At 45.4% G+C, this 20,117-nt stretch overlaps 2 protein-coding genes across 3 annotated transcripts in view; both read right to left on the reverse strand.

Moving 5' to 3' along the window:
- The window catches only part of LOC142587814 (sulfotransferase ssu-1-like), a 32,440-nt gene extending 13,289 nt beyond the window's left edge, over positions 1–19,151 (reverse strand). The window contains exons 1-2 of one of the 2 annotated variants that reach the window (XM_075699096.1): positions 18,956–19,151; positions 5,343–5,590 (exon numbers count right to left, since the gene is read on the reverse strand). In XM_075699096.1, the coding sequence (XP_075555211.1) occupies positions 5,343–5,378 (36 nt within the window). In that variant the 5' untranslated portion in view covers positions 5,379–5,590; positions 18,956–19,151. The remainder of the gene's footprint in view (positions 1–5,342; positions 5,591–18,955) is intronic. The other variant, XM_075699097.1, reaches the window with a different exon arrangement.
- Positions 13,674–14,938, reverse strand: LOC142587815 (sulfotransferase ssu-1-like). Its single transcript, XM_075699098.1, has 2 exons — positions 14,912–14,938; positions 13,674–14,793 (listed from the first exon to the last, which is right to left on the reverse strand). The coding sequence occupies exon 2, from the start codon at positions 14,772–14,774 to the stop codon at positions 13,827–13,829; it is 948 nt and encodes a 315-aa protein (XP_075555213.1). The 5' UTR covers positions 14,775–14,793; positions 14,912–14,938; the 3' UTR covers positions 13,674–13,826.
- Positions 19,152–20,117: the final 966 nt, after the last annotated feature.

Here is a 20,117-nt window from a genome sequence, read left to right on the forward strand (position 1 = left end):
ACGTACGAGACCTAGCACGAGTCTGGTGCAACACGTACGAACATGACAGGAGGCACTGGGAGGTCGGCAAAAAGATGATTCAGGAACTGTTAGGGAAGACCGTTGGTGGCGAGATAGCAGCAAAGAAATAAGTAGCTTTCGACCTGCGCTCAAACTTCCACAGAATGTTACTTTGGGTATTTTTGTTAAGGGATCGGGATCTGGAGTAAAATTGACCAAATGAACCAGAGCGCCATGGTTCATCATATCCTGGGAAAAATTGGCGATGACGCCTTGAACTTTCTCATCTGTGAGAACTGGGACTCAATAAAAGCTTTAATCAATGTTGAAAGTTAGAAAAAGGTAAAGAGCTGTCACTTTACGCAGCAGTTAAGCAGACTGCCAATAAGGCTGTGACGTCTTCGTGTGAAGACCAACCACCTGCAATCTCATCGGTCTTGTCAGGACAATATGACATCGATAATTCGTAGCGAGAACAAAACTATCACTCGAGCCGCCCCGCATTAACAATTAATGTGAACATTTCCATGTCGCATGTACAAGCCGCTGTCCGACAACAGGTGGCGAATTTCGGCATTCCGTCTGTTTGCCACAATCATGATGCTACCGTTACTAAGGGTCGCGGAATCACCGCTTCCAATAGTCACCGTTTCCAACTCGCCTCGGTAACCCGGCTGACTGGACAACAGCATCAGGACAGGGCGGTTGGTGTCAATTGCTGCGCCTTCGACATATCACTCTTCACCGCTGCAGCCATTGGTCATCGTCACCGAGGTGGAGCTTCTCGTACCACCACCCAAAACCACGCCCTCGCCGTTTCTCTGCGTGTCCTCCGACGGCGAACACAAGCGACGCAAGCACGAACTTTCGAACCAGCCGCCCACCATAGCCCTGCAGCCGTCCATCTCGTTGTCCGTAGGCTTGCCGCTCTTCCTGTTTCTCCACGACGCTCGTCCCACAAGAAAACTAGTCGATGCAGCTCCCGGAGGCGACGCCACATCAATAACCCGGCCCGGAAGTACTCTGTTGTCATTCTGGCATTTTACGTGCCAAAACCACCATCACATTATGAAGCATGTCGCATGGGAGGCTCCAGAATAATTCTGCTCACCCGGGTTTTTTTTTTAATATACACCCAAAACACAGTACACGGGCGTTTCAGCAATTCATCCCCATTAAAAGGCGGCCGCCCTGCAGCGATTTGATTGTCGGACTTTAGGCTTAGTAGCGCAACGCCGTAGCCACTAAGCAACCATGGCGGGTAAGTTTTGCGTTAATTCCAGCCTGTCCCCACAAGAAAGTGCCGTCGTTCTTCGAGACTCACAGGGATGGTTTGTTTTTTATTTTTTTATTTACCCATTCTGTTGACCTGGCGGCCGTTACAGGGGGGTCAAAGTAGCACTTCAACAATTAGTACAATATATGGTATTATAATAATACATATAGCACAAAAATAAAACAAGTCAATAGCAGTATTTCGGCAATTAGTACAGTACATGGCTGGGGCAGTACATGAATAGTGGTTTAATAGGTGAACATAAACGAACAAAGAAGATACTTAAGCGAAATATTCTGCAGATACTCCGATCAATATGACTATAAATGCAGTGTTAATAAAAGAGGTCATACACCCCCCTCAAAAAAAAGAAAGGTGAGCAAGTATACGTGCCTGCATCTTTCAATGTTGCTTTAAGTTTTTCTGAAATTCTTCGGCACTGATGTTTTCCCGCGTTACCACCGTTAATTCATTCGATTCTTTAATGGTTCTTGGGAAGAAGGAAAATGCGTAAGCGTTAATGTGCATCTGAGGTATTTAAAAAGTATTATATTTGCTTTTCCGTAGTGTTCTACCTTGTCTTGCTACGAAATGCGGTTCGCTATTGATGCTGAATGTGTTTTTAGTGAGAAGAAAAAAGAACTTTACCCTAGCTATGCCCCTGCGTTCAGGGAGCATAGGCAAGTTCAGCAAACCGAGCATTTCGGAGACTGAATCTGTGCGAGAATAACGCGATAGAATAAACCTTGCTGCTCGACCGTTGAAGTCTTTCCAGTGTCTCAGTTAACCCTGACTGATAAGGGTCCCAGATTATGCTGGCATATTCTAACGTGGGTCGAACGTACGTTAAATAAGCTGTTAGTTTTACTGACTGCGAGGCTAACTGCAATTGCCGTCGCAAGAAGCAAAGCTTCTTTTCGGCAGTTTGGCATATTTTTGTAACAGGGTTCGACCAGCTTAAATTCGCAGATATATGTATGCCTAAGTATTTCAGCACGTCAACCGTTGAAAGCACCGAAGAATTCCCTGTGTAACTAAAATAAAAGATATGATTAATACGCAATACAGCAGTTTTACTCTCATTTATTTTCATTTTCTATTGTCACACCATTCTTCTATAGCCCTAAGAGCGTCACTGAGCAACTTCTCATCTTCAGTGCTATTAATTTCTTTGTACAGTAAGCAATCATCGGCGAAAAGTCGCGCCATGATACCTTCGTCAATTGCAGAGGAAATGCCATTAATATATACTAAAGATAGCACAGGACCTAAGACAGACCCCTGTGGGACACCAGACGTTACGTTCAAAGGCTTTGATTTAATGTGTTCCACTTCCACGTATTGGGTTCTGCCCTGAAGGTACGCGATTATTCATTTTATTATTTTCGCGTTTATTCCCATATTAGTCAATTTCACAATAAATTCTGCATGTACCACTCTGTCGAATGCTTTATACAGATCAAGACAGATGACATCTGTCTGTTTCTTAATGTTTAATGCCCTGAAAAAGTCATGGATTGTTCCAAGAAACTGTGTTGTTGTGGAAAGGCGCTGTCGGAATTCGTGTTCATATTCAATGAACGTGTAAGTTGACTTGTCTACAACATATTCTAGGAGATTGCAGCAGACGCAGGTGAGCGATATTGGATGATAATTTTCAATTATCTGTCTATCTTCAGATTTGTGCACAGGTGTAACCTTTGCCGTAAGCCAGTCATCAGGTACTCGGCCTTCCGCAAGTGACGCGTCAAACATAATATTTAGGTAATGCGGAACCCATTCCGCATACCTGTGCAGAAATGCGTTGGGTATATCATCGGGGCCTGCCGGTTTTTGACGCCAATGTTTAGTAGAAGAACTACAATTCCCTCATACGAGACTTCAACGTCTGGCATCTCTTCCGAGCGAAGCGATGGGGAGAGTATGGATTCAGTACTGGAGTGTGATGGAGCAGAAAACAAAGAATGGAAGAACTAGTGAGAAGAAGCAATCGCTGCAGGATCAGTAACTACAGCGTTATCAACTACAATGCTATGCGACTCGTTGTCCTTTTTCGACACGTGACGCCAACATTTATCGGGAGACGACCTCATGAAATCTGTCAATATTTCTTTGTAATATTTACTTTTGGCTTCAGTGATCATTGACCCCCTTTCCAATTCCCGCAGTGTAGGGTAGCCAACCGGACGTTATTCTGGTTAACCGCCCTGCCTTCTACTTATCTTTTTCGCTCCTTCCCAGTGATCATAGAACACACTTGTGCAGACAAATCAGTTATTTTTGCGTGGTCTTTTGATACTTTCCCTCTCTGGCGGCTTATTTGACGTTTTAGTTGGATGATTTCCCTGCTGATCCAAGGGTTCCGTTTAGTTTTCTTTCTTTTGTGAACCGGCACAAATTTGCTAATACAATTGAAAATAATATGCTTGAACGATTGCCACATGGTATTAATATCACTTTGAGAATCAAAATTGTCCTGTGCAAATGACAAGTAGTCAATGATACTTGTCTCATCAGCTTCCCAAAAATTTGGAACATATGTAACCGCCTCTTTATATTTTGACTTTGTCTCGTTATGTGCTATCTGTACGAAGAGAACTTCATGGTGTGAGATACCCTCCTCAACCGACACTTTAATCCGGTCAAAGCGCTCGTCAAGGAATACCAGATCCAGGATAGATGGACTTTCCCCTGAATTTCTTGTACTTTGACGAACAATTTGTGAAAGGTCATCGGTGAATGCAATGTCAAGGAGCAAATCGCAGTGTGCGTGTTCCCGCAATTCTGTTTCGAATGTGTCCAAGTTAATTGCAGGTAAATTGAAGTCACCGGTTAGGAGTAGTCGGTAGTGGCGCATTTTGTTCGCTTCTAAGTAACTCTGGGTTGACTCTAAGGATGAAAGAGGTGAGTTTGGGGGTCGGTAAATTGTACCGAGAAGGACTCGTGACGTTCCAATGTTCATTTCACACCAGACTTTTGTGTCCTGGGATACCGTTTAGCGTATTGAATTCAATATTTTCTTTCGTTATTATTGCAACGCTGCCTCCTCGGGACTGTCGATCCCGACGTACTATCTTGTATTCGGGAGGTATTATCTCATTATCTTGAATCTGTGAACGCAACCATGTCTCTGTGATCGTAACAACGTCCGGATCATAACTCACTAAAATGTACTTTAAGCCTGCAGTCTTATTCACGATACTTCTAGCATAACAGTTAACTAGACGAAATTCATGAAATCCTCTCTCTTCCGGTCAGTCCTAGCTTACAGGTGATAAAGTACTCTTATTGCCCCTGAGATTGACTCGACGATGTTTTTCGTCGTCTCAACTGTACATATCACCATCGATGAACATTTTATCATAGTCAAGACGAAAGCGCTGTCCTTGTTTTCGTTCATCCTGCGCACGATTCCAAAGAAGCTTGTGTTTGGTAACTGTTTCCCTGCTGTAGTTATCAACAATGGATATGCCAGTTCCCTTTAGTTTTTTACAGTTTTTGTACACTTTTGATTTTTCTCTGGAATCGTAAAGCTTTAGAAGAACAGGTTGCGGGTGTTTGCTCTGCCGTTTCCCGATCCTATGTATTTGTTCAGCTGTCTGCAGAGTTAGGTTCAGCTGTTTGCCAAATAAATCGGTAGGAACTTTTGCAGATAGTTCTTCTGTTGTTTATTTTTCGTCCTCCGGAATTCCGAAAACCATGAGGTTATTTCGTCTGCTTCTGTCTTCCAATTATACAAGCCTATCGTGCAGCGTTTTTACAAACGCGTGCAGGGTTTTGTTTGTCTTTGTCAACTCAGCTATCACTTTGGCTTGGTCCCTGGCAGCCTGCACCGTCTGCTCAACTTGTTTTATTTTCTTGCTCAAGGCGGCCAAATCCGGTTTGATGGCTTGTTGCCCGTCAAGCATTTCTTTCAAGAGCTTGTTGTGTTAGGACCTGGATCCGTCTCAATGTCACCAGATAACAGACACAGAGAAGCGAATGACAAATAAAGCACTTTTGGGCACGAGAGCACTAAAATGATGCGATTATCATTTTTGTTACCATCATACGAATAGAAACCAACCTGTTCAAGAAACAGAAGACAAGTTACAGGTGACATGGCTTCTGCGGTGCCACCGTGCCCACTGATGCAGGCTGTTGAATCCGCTGTCTTTATAGGAAGGACGAAGTTTCGGTGACGATTCAATAGTATGTGGTGCCGAGGGTGTCGCTGACAGGAACTTCCCAGTCGAAGACGGCCATATCAGGAACAGATCCAACGATGCACGTGTTGTATGCGTTCTCATGGCAAGATGCGCAGATGAACAGCACCTGTTCAAGGAACAGAAGACGAGTTACAGGTGACATGGCTTCTGCGGTGCCACTGCGCCCACTAGTTGGGCTACTTGATAAAGCATCTCAAAGGGTTAACAGAACACGCTGACAGGGTCAGAATAAGGAACAGCAGGACACAGCGCTAATAATAGAGCTGGTACTATATTCGAAGAGGTAACATACATCGTGAGCGCATCCAATTCGCTGGAGCACGGTACACTTAATAGATTGAGCTTGCGCTTACATTATACAAGCGTGTGAACGCCACCATGTCCCAGAGTGACCGAATCCGCCACATTATTAAAGGCATAAACACCGTCGCCTTCAATGGCCTTGCTACGCAAAATCCTGCAACCATGCAAGATGTGATAACTACTTGCCAGCGACTTGAGGAGCTCCAGACCCTTCGGCTATGCACACATACCTCCTATATTCCTCTCCCATCGACCATGGACTTCCACATGCTTATCGGCGACATCGTCCGTGAAGAGCTTCACGGGCGGTTTTCTTCCTGCGCTCCACCAAGTACCGTCCCTTCTTCACGGCCCGGCTTGCGCGGCAGCATTCGGCAGGAGATCACGGGCGTATCGCGTCTACCATGCTTCCACGGCCCTTGCTCTCATCAGGTACCAACGTATGCCGACGTTGCGGTGCTCTCTCCAGCCATCACCGTCCCTTCGCCTACACCAGGAGACCACCCTGTAGTGGTTTCATTGTCACCGCCAGTGCGTGTACAGCGTTACTACGCTCCGCGTCCTGCCAGGCCCATTTGCTACTACTGTAGCAATAGAGGGAACATCTCCCGATTTCGTCGTAGGCGTCAACAGGATGAGCAACGTGGCTACACTCCAGAGGAGCGTATAAGCGCCCAACCAGCATTGGGCTATCAGCGCACGTCTTAACGCTCCTTTTATCACCGGTAACCTTCTCCTTCCTAACCTACTGCTATGCCTGTGAGTTCTCGTGAACCTTGCCGCAGGTCGCCGTCTCAACGTCGTCGTTCGGTGTCTCCTCTCCGGCACGCTTCTCACCTCACGAACGCCCTCTAGGAAAAGTCCCCGATGCAGTTTTAGGAGGGGAAACTGCATCCACTGGACAGCCTACAATTACACTTGTTGTCAGTGCTTGTAGAAAGTGTATAGGTCGAAGCTCTCGTTGATACAGGCGCTGCCATTTCGATTATTCGTGCGGACTTTTGTTCCCGCCTCAGAAAAGTGACCACACTTTACTCCGGCCCTTCTCCTCGTGCAGCGACCGACGCTATTGTTCGGCCAATCGCACAAAGTACTGTTCGGGTGCCAATAGACGGAATTCGGCACCACATCGTTCTTGCGGTATTTCATGAGTGTACCTACGAACTCATGTTGGGGTGCGACTTCTTATCTTCTGCGTCCACTTCTATCTCTTGTCGTCAGCGCCTCAGACAACTGGTAATTCTCTTCCTAACCCTGAAGTAACCACGAAGTAACCTGACCATAACTTGTAAGAATCCTCTTTATTCCAGTCGAGGTCGTGCTGCTACCACGAGCATCAAGCTGTGCTGCTGGTGATGATATATACAGAAGATGTACAATGGAGGGTGATATGTGGAGATGATGAAGTTGAAAGTCAGGCATTTGTTGCGCTCACACTAGGTAGGTTAAAACAGGCAATGTGAGGGCTAACAAAGCCAAACACACGTCCCCGTCTGTACGCGCTGTAAACCCTTCTAAAGCTGAATGAAAGGGCGAGCGGTGTCATGAAAAATTTGATTGTAGTCACAAAAGTTTGAGCGCAAGCCAAGAAACTTCCGCACTTCTTCAACGAAGAATGGAACTGGGAAGTCTTGCGCAGCGTCAAGTTTTTCGGGGTGAGGTTAACGAGGTTAACGAAAAGGGCGTGTATCTTTTGACCTGCAGGGTACAGGCACATAGAGTGCTGTTAATGAGAAGCATCTCGAGAAAACCGCCTTTGTTAAACCCGCTGGGCTTTCCCAATTCGAAGTTATGTTCTTCAGGCTCGGAACACAATATGAATCATTAGAGGAAATGATGGGCAGCCAAATGCGAGGTTTGATGGGGTAAATTTGTTTTTGTTATCTCGAGGATGTAATCGTTCTTGCCTCAGCATTTGGCAGCCACCTTCAGCGTTTCGCCACTGTCGTTTCAGTCGCCTTGAAGTAGAATTCTCCGAAACGTTGATTGTATTCGACCTTAGCCGGAGAAAATGCACGCAGTTGAATACTTCCCAGTCACCATTCCCGAGTGAGATAGTGCGGAGCTTTATTGGCTAGTGCTCGTGCTTGTGAAGCTGTGTTCAACATTTTGCTAACACTGCTCCTCTTGTAACTGAGCTTTTCATGAACAAGGGCGCATTCTCATGGGCACAACAACAGCCCGAAGCCTTCGCAACATTCAGTGAAATCCTGACGACCATATCGATTTCGACCCACCGTGGTACGCTTCTCTTCATGTGATCGGCGCATTTCTTGCCTAGGGCGTTCTAGCTTGCGCAAGCAACCTGCTCTCAACTACCACGCGCAATAGCACTATAATAAAATGGGAGTGCGTCGCTCTTTTTTGAGCCACAGCAAAGGCTCGCCCTTACCCATTTGGTCCCAATATCCACGTAAGTGCTGAGCACCGCGCCCTGCGCTGGCTATACTGTGAGAAATATTGATCGTTGGATTATGCATTTGAAACGCGGTTTCTGCGGCGTCACGACTGATGATTTACCTATTGATCCAAAGACAGGTGCATGTTCCGAGAGAATAACCTTACTAGTTCTCTAGTAAAAACGAGAGTTTTGAGGTGCTTTGAGAATGTGTTGTATCGCAAAGCAACAGTTTCCGCATGAAATTTTCCATAGTTCTCACGTGGCGGCAAGTGCTGTGAGATTATTTATATTTAATTGCATAGTTTGCTGCGGCAAATATCATTTAACGAAACCAGTGAGATTATTTACTGTGAAGAAGCTGGATAAGTGCCATGTGGAACTTATCAGGTGTTATAAGTTGTTCTTTATCTGTGGGCTGGTGACTCCATAATCCCGGAAACACTAAGCACTATCTCTGACGGCCTTTCCTCGTAGGCACAACTACAGCAACTGCCGAGCATCTGCTGCAGACACGGAGGCAGTGCACTTCGGGTAACTGGCAGGATGTTCATGTACTGCACCAAATGCCCAGGTGTTCCGTGACGTCGCAGAGATTTGAGTACGGGCCCAGGTCAAAGCTGAGGAAACGCGCCGTAGATTTTGAGTACTGGGCGTTCACCAAACGAACTCGTGCCTTGAATATTTTTATTCAGTTTTTGTGCTTTGTGTTGAAGTCGGCTTGGCACAATGGCGGCGAAGGAGTGCGCGCACCGAGAAATGCGACACGTAAGGAGAGAAGATGTTCGAAGTGTCAATTTCTCTGCCGAACACGTGATCACCTATAATCACACGCATAGTTTCACATACCCAGTCTCCTAAGTTGTCTATTCTGGCACATGCTTGGTTGGACAAATGAGGCCGACCATACCCAGTGGCCCAAGTGCTGCTTTCAGGCACATACCTAGTAGAACATCAGCACGGGCCAAAGTTTTCTACAATGCAAGACAGTAGCAGTAAAGTGAGAGGCAGAGGCAAAAAAGCCTCGTTTGATCAAGTGATCGTGATAATAGTGGTCCCCACAGTTTCTTTGTGGCAACCGTGAAGAGCTAACGCGTCCACATATTGGGCTCCTTCCACATATTCGGTACCTGGCGCAGTCCGCAGCTTGCCGCCCGACCGCTCGAAAGGTGTGATTGATACTTTACGGTATGCTGCTATCACTTACCAAAACTGTTTTATTTACGGATGGTAAACGCATCCAGCAGACTAGGTCGTCGCCCAGTGCATGCACCTACAGATAAAGTTTTATCATCATCATCATCAGCCTATTTTTTGTCCCCTGCAGGACGAAGGATCCTCCCTGCGATCTTCAGGCACACCTGTCCTGCGCCAACCTATGCCAAGTAGCGCCTGGGAATTTCTTAACTTCATCATCCCACCTAGTCTTATGCAATCCGTGACTATGTTTCCATTCTCTTGGCACCCATACTGTAATCCTAATGGTCCACCGGTTACCTTACTTACACATTACATGACCAGCCTTGCTCCACTTCTTTTCTCTTGATTCCAATTAGAATATCAGCCATACCAGTTTGCTCTCTGGTCCACATCGCTCTCTTCATCTCTCTTAACCTCACGCTTAGCATTCTTCGTTCCATCACTCTTGGCGCAGTGCCTAACTTGTTTTCCAGCTTCTTTGTAAGTTTCCAAGCTTCAGCTCCATATGTAAGCACCGGTAGAATGCATTGATTGTACACCTTTGTTATTCACGTCAATGGTAAGCTTCCAGCCAGCATCTGACTATGTCTGCCGAATGCGCTCCAGCCCTATTTTATTTTTCTTTCAATTTCCTTCTCATTGTCAGGGTCCCCTGTGAGTAATTGACCTATGTAAACATACTCCTTCAAATACTCTTGAGGCTGACTGACAATCTTCAACTCTTGCTCCCTTGCCCGGCTATTGATAAGTATCGCTGTTTTCTGCTTATTAATTTTCAACCCCCTTCTTACAGTCTCTTTGTTAAGATCCTCAATAATTTGTTAAAATTCGTCACTAGTGTTGCTGAACAGAACAATGTCATCTGCAAACCGAACGTTGCGGAGATATTCGCCGTCGATCCTTACTCCAAACCCTCCCAATGTATTAGCTTGAATACTTCTTCCTAGCATGCAGTGAATGGCATTGCAGAGATTGTGTCTCCTCGTCTGACCCCTTTTTTTTGTAGCTATCTTCCTACTTTTCTAGTGGTGACTTAGGGTAGTTGCGGAATCTCTGCAGATATTTCCTGAAATATTTACGGAACCGATATTCCTTGATTACGTAATGCCTCTATGACTGCTGGCATTTCTACAGAAAATGCCTTTTCGTAAACTGTGAAAGCCAAATAGAGAGGCTGATTGTACTCTGCGGATTTTTCGATTACGATTGATGGCATGGAGCTGATCCATTGTAGAATATCCCTTCCTGAAACCAACCTGTCCCCTTGGTTGACAAAGTCCAGTGTTGCCATTATTCTATTAGACAATAGCTTGGTGAATCGTTTATATAGTTCTGAAGGTAAGCTAGTGGGCCTATAATTCTTCAATTCTATGACGTTTCCCTTATTGTGGGTTAGTATACTGTTGGCACTGTTCCAGCTTTCTGGGACCCTTGAAATCGATAGTCTGTTTGCATAAAAGGGCGCCAGTTTTTCAAGCATTCTGTCTCCTCCATCTTTGATTAAATCCACTCTTATTCCATCTTTTCCTGCCACTTTTCCCCGTTTGATATTTTGCAAGGCCATTCTAACTTCATCGATAGTTCTTGAAGCAGCCCCTGTAATCTGTTGATGACTGATTCCGATAGAGGTATCGTGGCTGCTCTGGGTACTGTACAGGTCAGTATAAAATTATTCCGCTGCTTTTACTATATCTTTGAGATTGCTTACGATATAACTCGCTTATTTTTCAGTGCAATCATCTTGGTTAGTGCTACGCCAAGTTTTCTTGTCACTCATGTCATGCTGCGTCCATATTTTACTGGTCCGTCAGTTTTCCTGACGTTATAACTAATTTACAATATCGTTATTTTCTCATTGTTGATCAGTTTTGACAGTTGCACGAATTACATCTGATTTCTTGAGTTACCTATTATATCTGATTTCTTGGTGTCTTAACTAAGACTTCAAGTGTTGCTTTTGAAGCCAGCCTAGTGACGGTTTTGTTCATTACCTCTATGTCATCTTCATATCTTTGTTCTCAGGCAGCTTTTCCGGCACCGCTCGCACCACTGTTCGCTGAGCGCTATCACGTGGCGCTAAAATGACGTCAAATGTTCAACTGCGCCACTGCGAAGCCAACTTTACAGACGTGGCGCCGACTCGTTTCTGTCAGTGCCATCGATATTGCAACCTGCGGACCGTCCAGCTTGCGTTGCACTGATCGCCTTCGGGTTGCAGGTACGGTATTCGATGATATTAACTTAATAAATTTGGTAAAGTTCTACGAAACGCATTATTTTGACACTGGTATTTCAGTATGACGGTGTGCAGCGCACCAAAATGCGCAAATCTCACGGAAGGTGGCAAAGCTTCTTACGCGGCGCCGTGCGCATGGACGAGACCAGCCAGCTCCGAAAGGGACCAGGATATGCGAGGTGCGTTCGCCTTGTTTACAGAGGTGAGTTCAGCTTGTTTACAATAAAGCAGCATTTATCTCGAGTAACACTTCTGTATAGGCGGAATTGTGTACGCTGGCATATAGAGGTTGCTTACTTGTGCAATTTTTGGAGTATATATGCAGCGCGACACAGACGCATGACAGGGAATGGACGACACGTCTGTGTAGCGCTGCACATATACGCAATAATGTCAACTTACCAACTCGCCCGATTCGCTGTGTATCTTGTACGATTGTTCCGACTATGCGGCTCTATAACAGTTTGTTCAAAACAGAGTAAATAATATCAGATAGAAGTTGCCCGCTGCTTTTGTGAACTCTGTTTCTTATTTTTTGTCGGCGTTGTGAATTTGCATGTAAGGTCCATTAATGTACTTGTATTCATTGTTTTATAGTATGCGAAAACATCGTGCGCTCCCCTGATTGCACAGCTGTCATAGCTTCAGCATTTAGCGCCCGCAATATGCTGCTTGTTTGATCAGCCTTAGTCAACGTGAGAAACGTGAATTTGTTTTTGTACCTTTAGTAAGCTCAGTGTTATAGTAAATGAACCTGAGTAGTATGAAGAGATAAAGAAAAATGTGTTGTCATACTACAGTCTGCAATGTGTGAATAATTACTTTGCAAGTTTGAGATCTTATTTGATTTGTGCAATAAAGATAACGTGTTGTTACTCTTAATAACTTGTTGCCTTTACAGTGGCTTTGAATTCTGCCATCAAGGCTCCAAAAACAAGCACTCATCCCCTGCTGCTAGCAGCCATTGCTGATCCATTCTCTTGTACGAAATAAATTTGGTCTAGAAGCTTGTGCATCTTGAATCTTTTTCCACTTGCAGATTTCCTGCTACGAAGTAGCTGTTAAGTTTGCGGTATGAAACGTAAAAATAAGCTTTGCATAAAATGTGCGCTTGTGACCACTTGAAGTGCGTTTAAATCTACATATCTGTTCCGCGTACACCGAAAGCGCGCAGCAGCTGTTAATGACGGTTAGGGATGAATGACGGTCACGGTTATAGGTCACTGACGTAACTGCAGGCACAATAGTTCTCTGGGCCACGATCATTATTCATTTGGATTGGGCAGCCAAAATGGGCTCACATAACTGTCCACCACACGTGTGCGAAGCTTTCTTTAAGCACCCATTAACCATTTCTTGTCTTCCAGACTCCGGAAGAAAACTTCATATGCATGTTGAAATAGATTGCACTGCTTTTTGTTGCAAGGTAATGCGCGTTTGCACCAGAATGTTTGAGCTGTTGGAGCCACGGGCGCAGTCAGGATTTTATTTCGAGGGATCGAGGGGGGTCCTACTCCTATATGTACATTTGCGCGTGTATAAATGTATATATAAACTAAAAATTTTAGGGCGTTGGCTCCTCTCCGGCTGCGCCGATCGTTCGAGCGTAGCCTGCATTAAAAAGTGTCATCTTGTTCACCGCTTGCGAACAATTGCCGCATGTAGCTCACGACCAGCAGAGAAGAAAGCAAATAGAATACCGCACTGCATTTGCCTCCTGCTCGCTCGAGTACTTGCTTCAGTGCAGATCTGGAGCACAACGACGGACCTATGCGCAGCTCTGCTCCCTGCGGGAGCATATACAGGGACCTTACGCGGAGCGACATAGCAGCGCCCCGGTGTGGCCCCGCAGCCGCTTCCGCCACCTAAGCCGTGATCCGTTTACTTTTGTGGCTGATAGTACAGTACTCTGGGAACAGGCCGGAAGCGTCCCTGATCAGAATTAGTACAGCCAGAGCACTCACCACATTTTCGGTCATGATGTTAAAATTAGGGCGTTATCACCTGAAGACATTACATCATCAAGTTTTCTTCTGTAATTGTACACATAATCGTGGTTTCATCTATATTTTATTGCGAGATGGACACAAATTACCTGCTGATTCATACAACTGCCTCATGAACCTATACTCTACATAGTTCATCACAGGGTTATTTTCTATTACCGAGTTTTCGTATCCTATTATGGAGATGTCAGTGCCACACTCATGGAATATCGACGTCCCTCCACAGATTCATGAAGTCAAATTTTACAGTTGCTTCCGCGATTCTCTGTTTCATCCGTTGAATCTGTTCTGGCGAGAAGTGATTCCTCCAGTCTCCTACTTGCCCCCTGCGGACAAAATTGCCGGTCCTGGGTTTCTTCGTAAACTCCATCAGGTTATTAAGTCCTTTCAGTAGCTCCGGTCTAAGAGTCTTCATCTGCGGTGAATTGCTGAATTCTCGCCTAGGAGCCTGCCGGCTATTGCTAATCTTGTGCTTCATGTATTCTATGCTAGACTTCTCCAGAATTTTCCCAAGAAGTTCGGGATTTCCTCTAAGTCTCGTCTCTCTTTCTTCGCCGATGAAAGCGGCCATTCGGAGGACGAGCCGGGCGGTGTCATTTTTAAGCTCCTCATATGTTAGAAACAGAACATTAGGGTCCCTCCGATGCTTGTACCAGGAGAGCACGTTGTCAAAGTAGTCTCCGAAATCGACCCGTCCATGCAAGAATAATTCAAAGAACTCTTCGAAAGTGCCTTCGCTAAACTGATACGGTGGGTTGTTCCGGGTGTGGTAGTAAAACGACACGCAGCAGTCATAGGGGTTCCGAGTGATGTAGATGTACTTTGCGTCTGGGGAATAAGGGATCATGTGGAAAGGTAAGTGAGTCTTGAAGACACGAGGTTGTGGAGCGTAAACAGCAGCTTCGGCTCCCTGCATCTCCAGGAAAGGCATTCGCAGTACCTGGTCTAACGGATCCTCAGGTTCTTCGGCGTCCATTAGGATGTTGTAGACTATGTGTTGCGTCCATGTGCTACCACATTTTGGGTAGCTGACGATCATTAGATCCCCAGGTTGTGGCTTGTACGCCATGGTTGACAGAACTGTGTCGTCAGGGAAGTGTTTCCCCAGGTATAGTCCGTTGATCACCCTGAAAACCTCCGCCGACATATTTCTCGAGCCGACTAATCTGAAAAACAAATGTATTTCCTGAAGTTGGAATGCACTGAATAATTGCATGAATGAATAAACAGCATTTGTAGTAACATTGTCACAATTCTTGGAATGCTTACAGGGAGAATACCTACTGGGTAGAAGCAGTCTCTGACTTACACTCTGCTGAAAGTGAAGAATTCATAGTTATTCGATCGAAGACATGTATCAGTAGCGCAACAAAACATGATAACTCCTGCCCGGATGGCTCTACTTTTGAGGATGTGAGATACAAGCGTGACATTTTAGCTGCGTTTGCATGATTTAGTCGCTCGTTTGCGAATCTACCCCTGGTGCTTTATTGAAACAGGTGCCATGTAATCGCGGAAAAAAATATCACAATGCTATCCCAACGTCGAATCTCCTACTAAACTTTCTTTTTCTTTCCCTGGCGCCCACATATCACATACACGAAGCTAGAATGAATGAGAATGCATTTTCGGTAAATATATGGATTACCTTGGACCATAGCAATGATGTACTCTTACTACTGTAGTTCACGGATAGACTTAGATGAAGGGATTGCGCGTATCTTTTTGGTGATCTACTGCCGTTTGTCCGTTCAAAACGTTTCCTGGTCCACCAAAGCATTGTGCTGTTTACCATCGAACCTTCTGAAGCGCTGCTACTTACTAGCTAGAGACGCAAAGGTGTGAGAGCTTTTTTAACGCTCACACCAGGAACACCGTAAGTACCCTTAGGGTAATGCTGTGCTAACGTAAAGTAGCGCGTAGCATTAGACGATACGCGTACACATGCCACCCGTTCACGTGACCCAATTGTAAAAGCCAGATTGCAAACGAAGGAACGCGAAGGCCAGGACAGGGCAAGTACCCACTGGAAGTCTTCTTAATATCAGCCCGCAATAAAAGGTGGCAGATCCCACGTACTGTGTGAATCGATGTTCACCTGCCGAGGTAAGGAAAAAACCGTGAGGGCACCAAGACGTAGGCAATGTTTAACGACCTAAATGACACGCATGACATTCATGTCGTGTCGTATAATTTATGTTACTAATGTTACCATGCATGCTGTCCATACTATGCCAATTTGGCCACGTATGAAGACGTAGGTGGCTGTTTCATGGCCTACAGCAGGCTCATCTCTGATATTTTTGTCATGACCTACCATTTATGTTCGTAATGCACTCTTGTCATACTATGCAAATTTTGGTACATACCAAGTTAACCAAGACCATGAGTGCGCCAAGACGTAGGCGGCTGTTTCAATACCTACATGAGACGCATGTCACAATATTCATTTCGTGACCTACCACTTATATTTGCCATGCACTCTTGTCTTACTATGCCAATTTTGGCACATACTAAGTAAACGAAACTGCCATGAGAGCACCCAGACATAGGTGGCTAGGCAGATACTTTCAAAGTGGCAAATGTTTGCCAAGAAATGCGTCGCATGTAAAAAACAAAACATATTGGCCGTAGCCGTAAGGCCATATGCACGGACTGGCTACTACCTGGGAGTTGTCACCGTTATCGTCGGAATATGGCCATTGCGCATCATTAACGCTTTCATGAGCCCTAGAGTCGAGAACGCGCATGCTGGTTCTGTGTATGGCCGGGAACCAGTAGGTCCAGGGTAGATGTTGCATTACGTATGCGCACTGGCGTAGCAACAGGGGGGGTCGGGGGGCCTTGGGCCCCGGATGCAGGGGGCCAGTGGAGGGAGCGTCATATACGTCTGAAGACACCACTTTTTCAGCCGGCTACACCCGGTTGACACAAGACCTATGGGCCACGGGTGCCAGCTGACTTAGCTACGCCACTGCTTATGCGACCGATGGGGCCACCGACGGTGCCCATTTGCCATCGGCTAACGACCGTTCATGTAAAGAGGCACCTCTGTGGGCGTTGTGTTCAAGGACTTGTCTCACATGGGCAAGGTGAATCCCCAGGGATTCCCGGAGCGTGTATCATCCGTGCACCTCCCCAGCACTCCGAATGCCTTCTGAAGAGCATACATATATTGCATTATCGTACTACCGTCCCTGTAAAGTTGATTTTTAACGAATCAGAAGTAGTTTTACCTGATATGATCCCACAACTAACATTCATAAGCTTAACACAACCTAGACTGCGTGATTGAAATCCTTGCACACAATCCTCGGAAAATTAAGGTACTTCGTCTCACAGCCGGTTCTCAGCCGGTAGCAAATGTGCCACATTGGTGGCTCCAATAACGCATCTACCGCGGATATATTGGTCAATGGTCGCACTCAGAACTGGCCCACGCATACTTTACTCTCCGTGGTTGACACATTAAGAGATAAAGATCAAACCGTACTACGAGTGATGGTCATCTCGCTCGACTTCGTGACTTATGCATAAGAAAAGGACATACGACCTGATATGTAACAGAAGCTTTGATTCTCCTAATTCCCATATATAGACAAAGGGCCAGATAGTAGGAACCAACAAAGTTTTACTTTTTGGCTGCGTTTGTGTGATGAAAAACAACATTCAGAAACGTTTTTGTATTCGCGTATAGGTTCCGTGAGCGGCAAGCTCTGAAATCTCAAGTTTGACCATAACCGAGGCGCCATTACTAACTCAGTCGACGGCCCTCACTGACTTTCATAGAATCTTAAGCTTGAGGCAGTTCAGGCTGTAAGCTGTCAAGTGCGAATACCTGTTCCTGTTTTCTAGCTTTCACGTGCACTTGATTGCCCACTGCGCATGATGTGGATGTATCCTAATGCCCGACAAGACTGCTGTGCTAGGTAAACATGAAAAGCAAAAGAAACAAATTGCACCCGAAGCCTCGAAGTTGCTCGAAGTTGCTTCTGAGTGTGCGCCGGGCATATATAAGAAAGCTGCAAGTAATTCAGGCATACTCTCTGAGGAACAAAGGAGACGAAGGAAAGAAATAAGACTGATAAGAAAGAGATAAGTAGAGAAAGAAAGCAGATTGATGCCAAGGAGTTGCATTCGTGTGAAGATAACATGTGACAGCTCATGTGGGTTAAGTAGTACAAATCACAGAGTCGGCACAATACCAGCGTTCAAGGGGTGATGTATGACGAGTATAACCTTTCAGTGGATATCGATGGCGTTCTTACCTTCCATAATAGTGTTATTTTTTTTCGCTCTCCATGAGCACGGGCGCGTTGTAAGGTTGAGCTGTGTCATGTGTTGCAGATCACGGATGGTTTGCGCCTGACTTGCTTACTTCCATGTCCCCATTTTATTCTGTGATACAGTTCTCGTATTGAATCGTTGCCAACGAGCAATAAAATAAGGAACAAAAGTGCAACTGTCTAGAGCGGATTAGTCTGGACCTATAGCGCTAGTTCGAGAGAAGCTGCAAAGCATTGGCTTGGGACTGGTGTTGACTTCAGCAGTCAAGCGGCAGCAGCGAACCTTCAACTTTGGCCCTTATTACACATGTACGAAGGCTTCTGAGACTCACCACTTGCTGTGGTCGAGTGCAATAAACAAAATTACGATCTGAGTTTCTCACCTACATTCATTTGCCTAAGTCTATTTTCCCATGCAGATTGCACGATTCTAAAAATAGAGAGACAGCGGGGAGCCCGTTTACGGCGGTGGGTTACAACGAGTTTCATATCATAAAATGTCATATCACAAACTCTGCACCACGTGTGAACTAAGTAGAATATAAAAACGTTTGTATAACATTTTAATGATGCGCGGACAGTCGTAGAAAGTGACAAAATGTCGCTAGACGGTGCTGAGCAAAAATAACTAGTACTGTACAAAAACCGTTTTGTATGATTGCAGAGGGAAATAACTTTGCCTTTCGTCAAGAATTTTTATTAGCTCCTGTCTGAGCGTTCCTAACCCATGAGATTACCGGCGCCTCACCAAATCACTTTTTAAACGCCAGACAAACTGGGCAGAAATTTCCTGGGGAGTTTTATGTCTTTCATTCAAGAAAGGGCATAACAGTGAAGAAGGCTGAGGCAGTGGGTCCATTCTTAGTTTCCAAAAGAAGTTGCAGATTCAATGGAATGGCTTAAAATGCCCTTGCGACCCAACATTTAATTTCTTAATGTGTCGGAAAGCCCACACTGTAGGTGTCTGAAAGCAATTTCTGTCAAACGTATCATGCGGAACCAACCTACTGCATGCACCACAAACAAACGCTATAAACCTTACCTTATTCCTTCTACCACGTTGTTTCTGCTGCAGGCCAATGATCTACGACAGGCATGCGGTCACCTCGAGCGCGTCGACGTTTCTAGTGGCGAACTCTACCCATGGAATCGAACCGGCACCCACTTACCATCATTTAACGTCACGCGAGTGCGCAAGTGCCCAGACTACCTACCCTCTGCGACCTTTGCGGTAGGCCTTGGCGATAGGCTTGTCAAATGGATGTTCAGCTTGCCTATATGGCGCGCGTTATCAGTCTTATCAGCTGTGAGGATGAGTGCTAGAAACGTGTCCCTGGGACAACTACGGCACTGCACCCATCCAGCTACGAGACCGAAAAGAGAATTTCATAGAATATATTTCTTATTTCTTTTTCACGGCATAGCCAATCTTATCCGGCCCTATGAGAAAAGTTGACAGTCACTTTAGCGTACGCTAAAGAGGATGAAGGCGAAGGCCTGCGTACACACGAGGCGTAAATTAAGTTGACAATATCAGTCGAATGCGCTGTAACTTCCTATCACTTTTCTCTTTAGTTATTTATCTCTCTGCTTGTTCTCTTTTTGCTTTTGCCTAGACATTGTCACTGGTTCTGTGTGATAATTGGTACGCTAGAACAGTCGTGACAAGCCTATGAGTACAATTAAACCACATACGCAGGTTAGCTCAATGATTTTTCTTACAGTGGTAGCTGCATAAACTTCTATATAAGGTGGATTCTACTTTCTTATAGCGCAGGATTCTACTTTCGTATAAAGACACAACGCGCTAACATTAAACAACCGATTTATTACCACTTCTCGTCAGCGTACTTACACTCCTCAAAAGAGCATATAACGGTTGCACATTTATCGGCAAATATAAGCAGAACCGGCGGCTACGGTGTTGCGCAGCTGAACACGAGATTTGCCTCCCTTTGTCTCGGAAGAGCACATGTTATTGTGAAAGCATACGTGTGTCTGGAAAGCTGCTTGATTGCATAGTTTTGGCTTGGCGACAACTGCTTCTGCTCTCTGCATCTCTAGTCCGGGAAATCAAATAATTGAATCCAGAGGGTCCGCAGAGGTGATGGCGCTGAAGCGGCTGTTGTAGATGATGCGCTGAGTCCAAGTTGACCACGAGTAGCTGACGAGAAATAGGTCCCCTGGTTAGCTTGAGCGCTCAT

The sequence above is a fragment of the Dermacentor variabilis genome, chromosome 7, assembly GCF_050947875.1.
Source record: "Dermacentor variabilis isolate Ectoservices chromosome 7, ASM5094787v1, whole genome shotgun sequence".
Taxonomy (NCBI): domain Eukaryota; kingdom Metazoa; phylum Arthropoda; class Arachnida; order Ixodida; family Ixodidae; genus Dermacentor; species Dermacentor variabilis.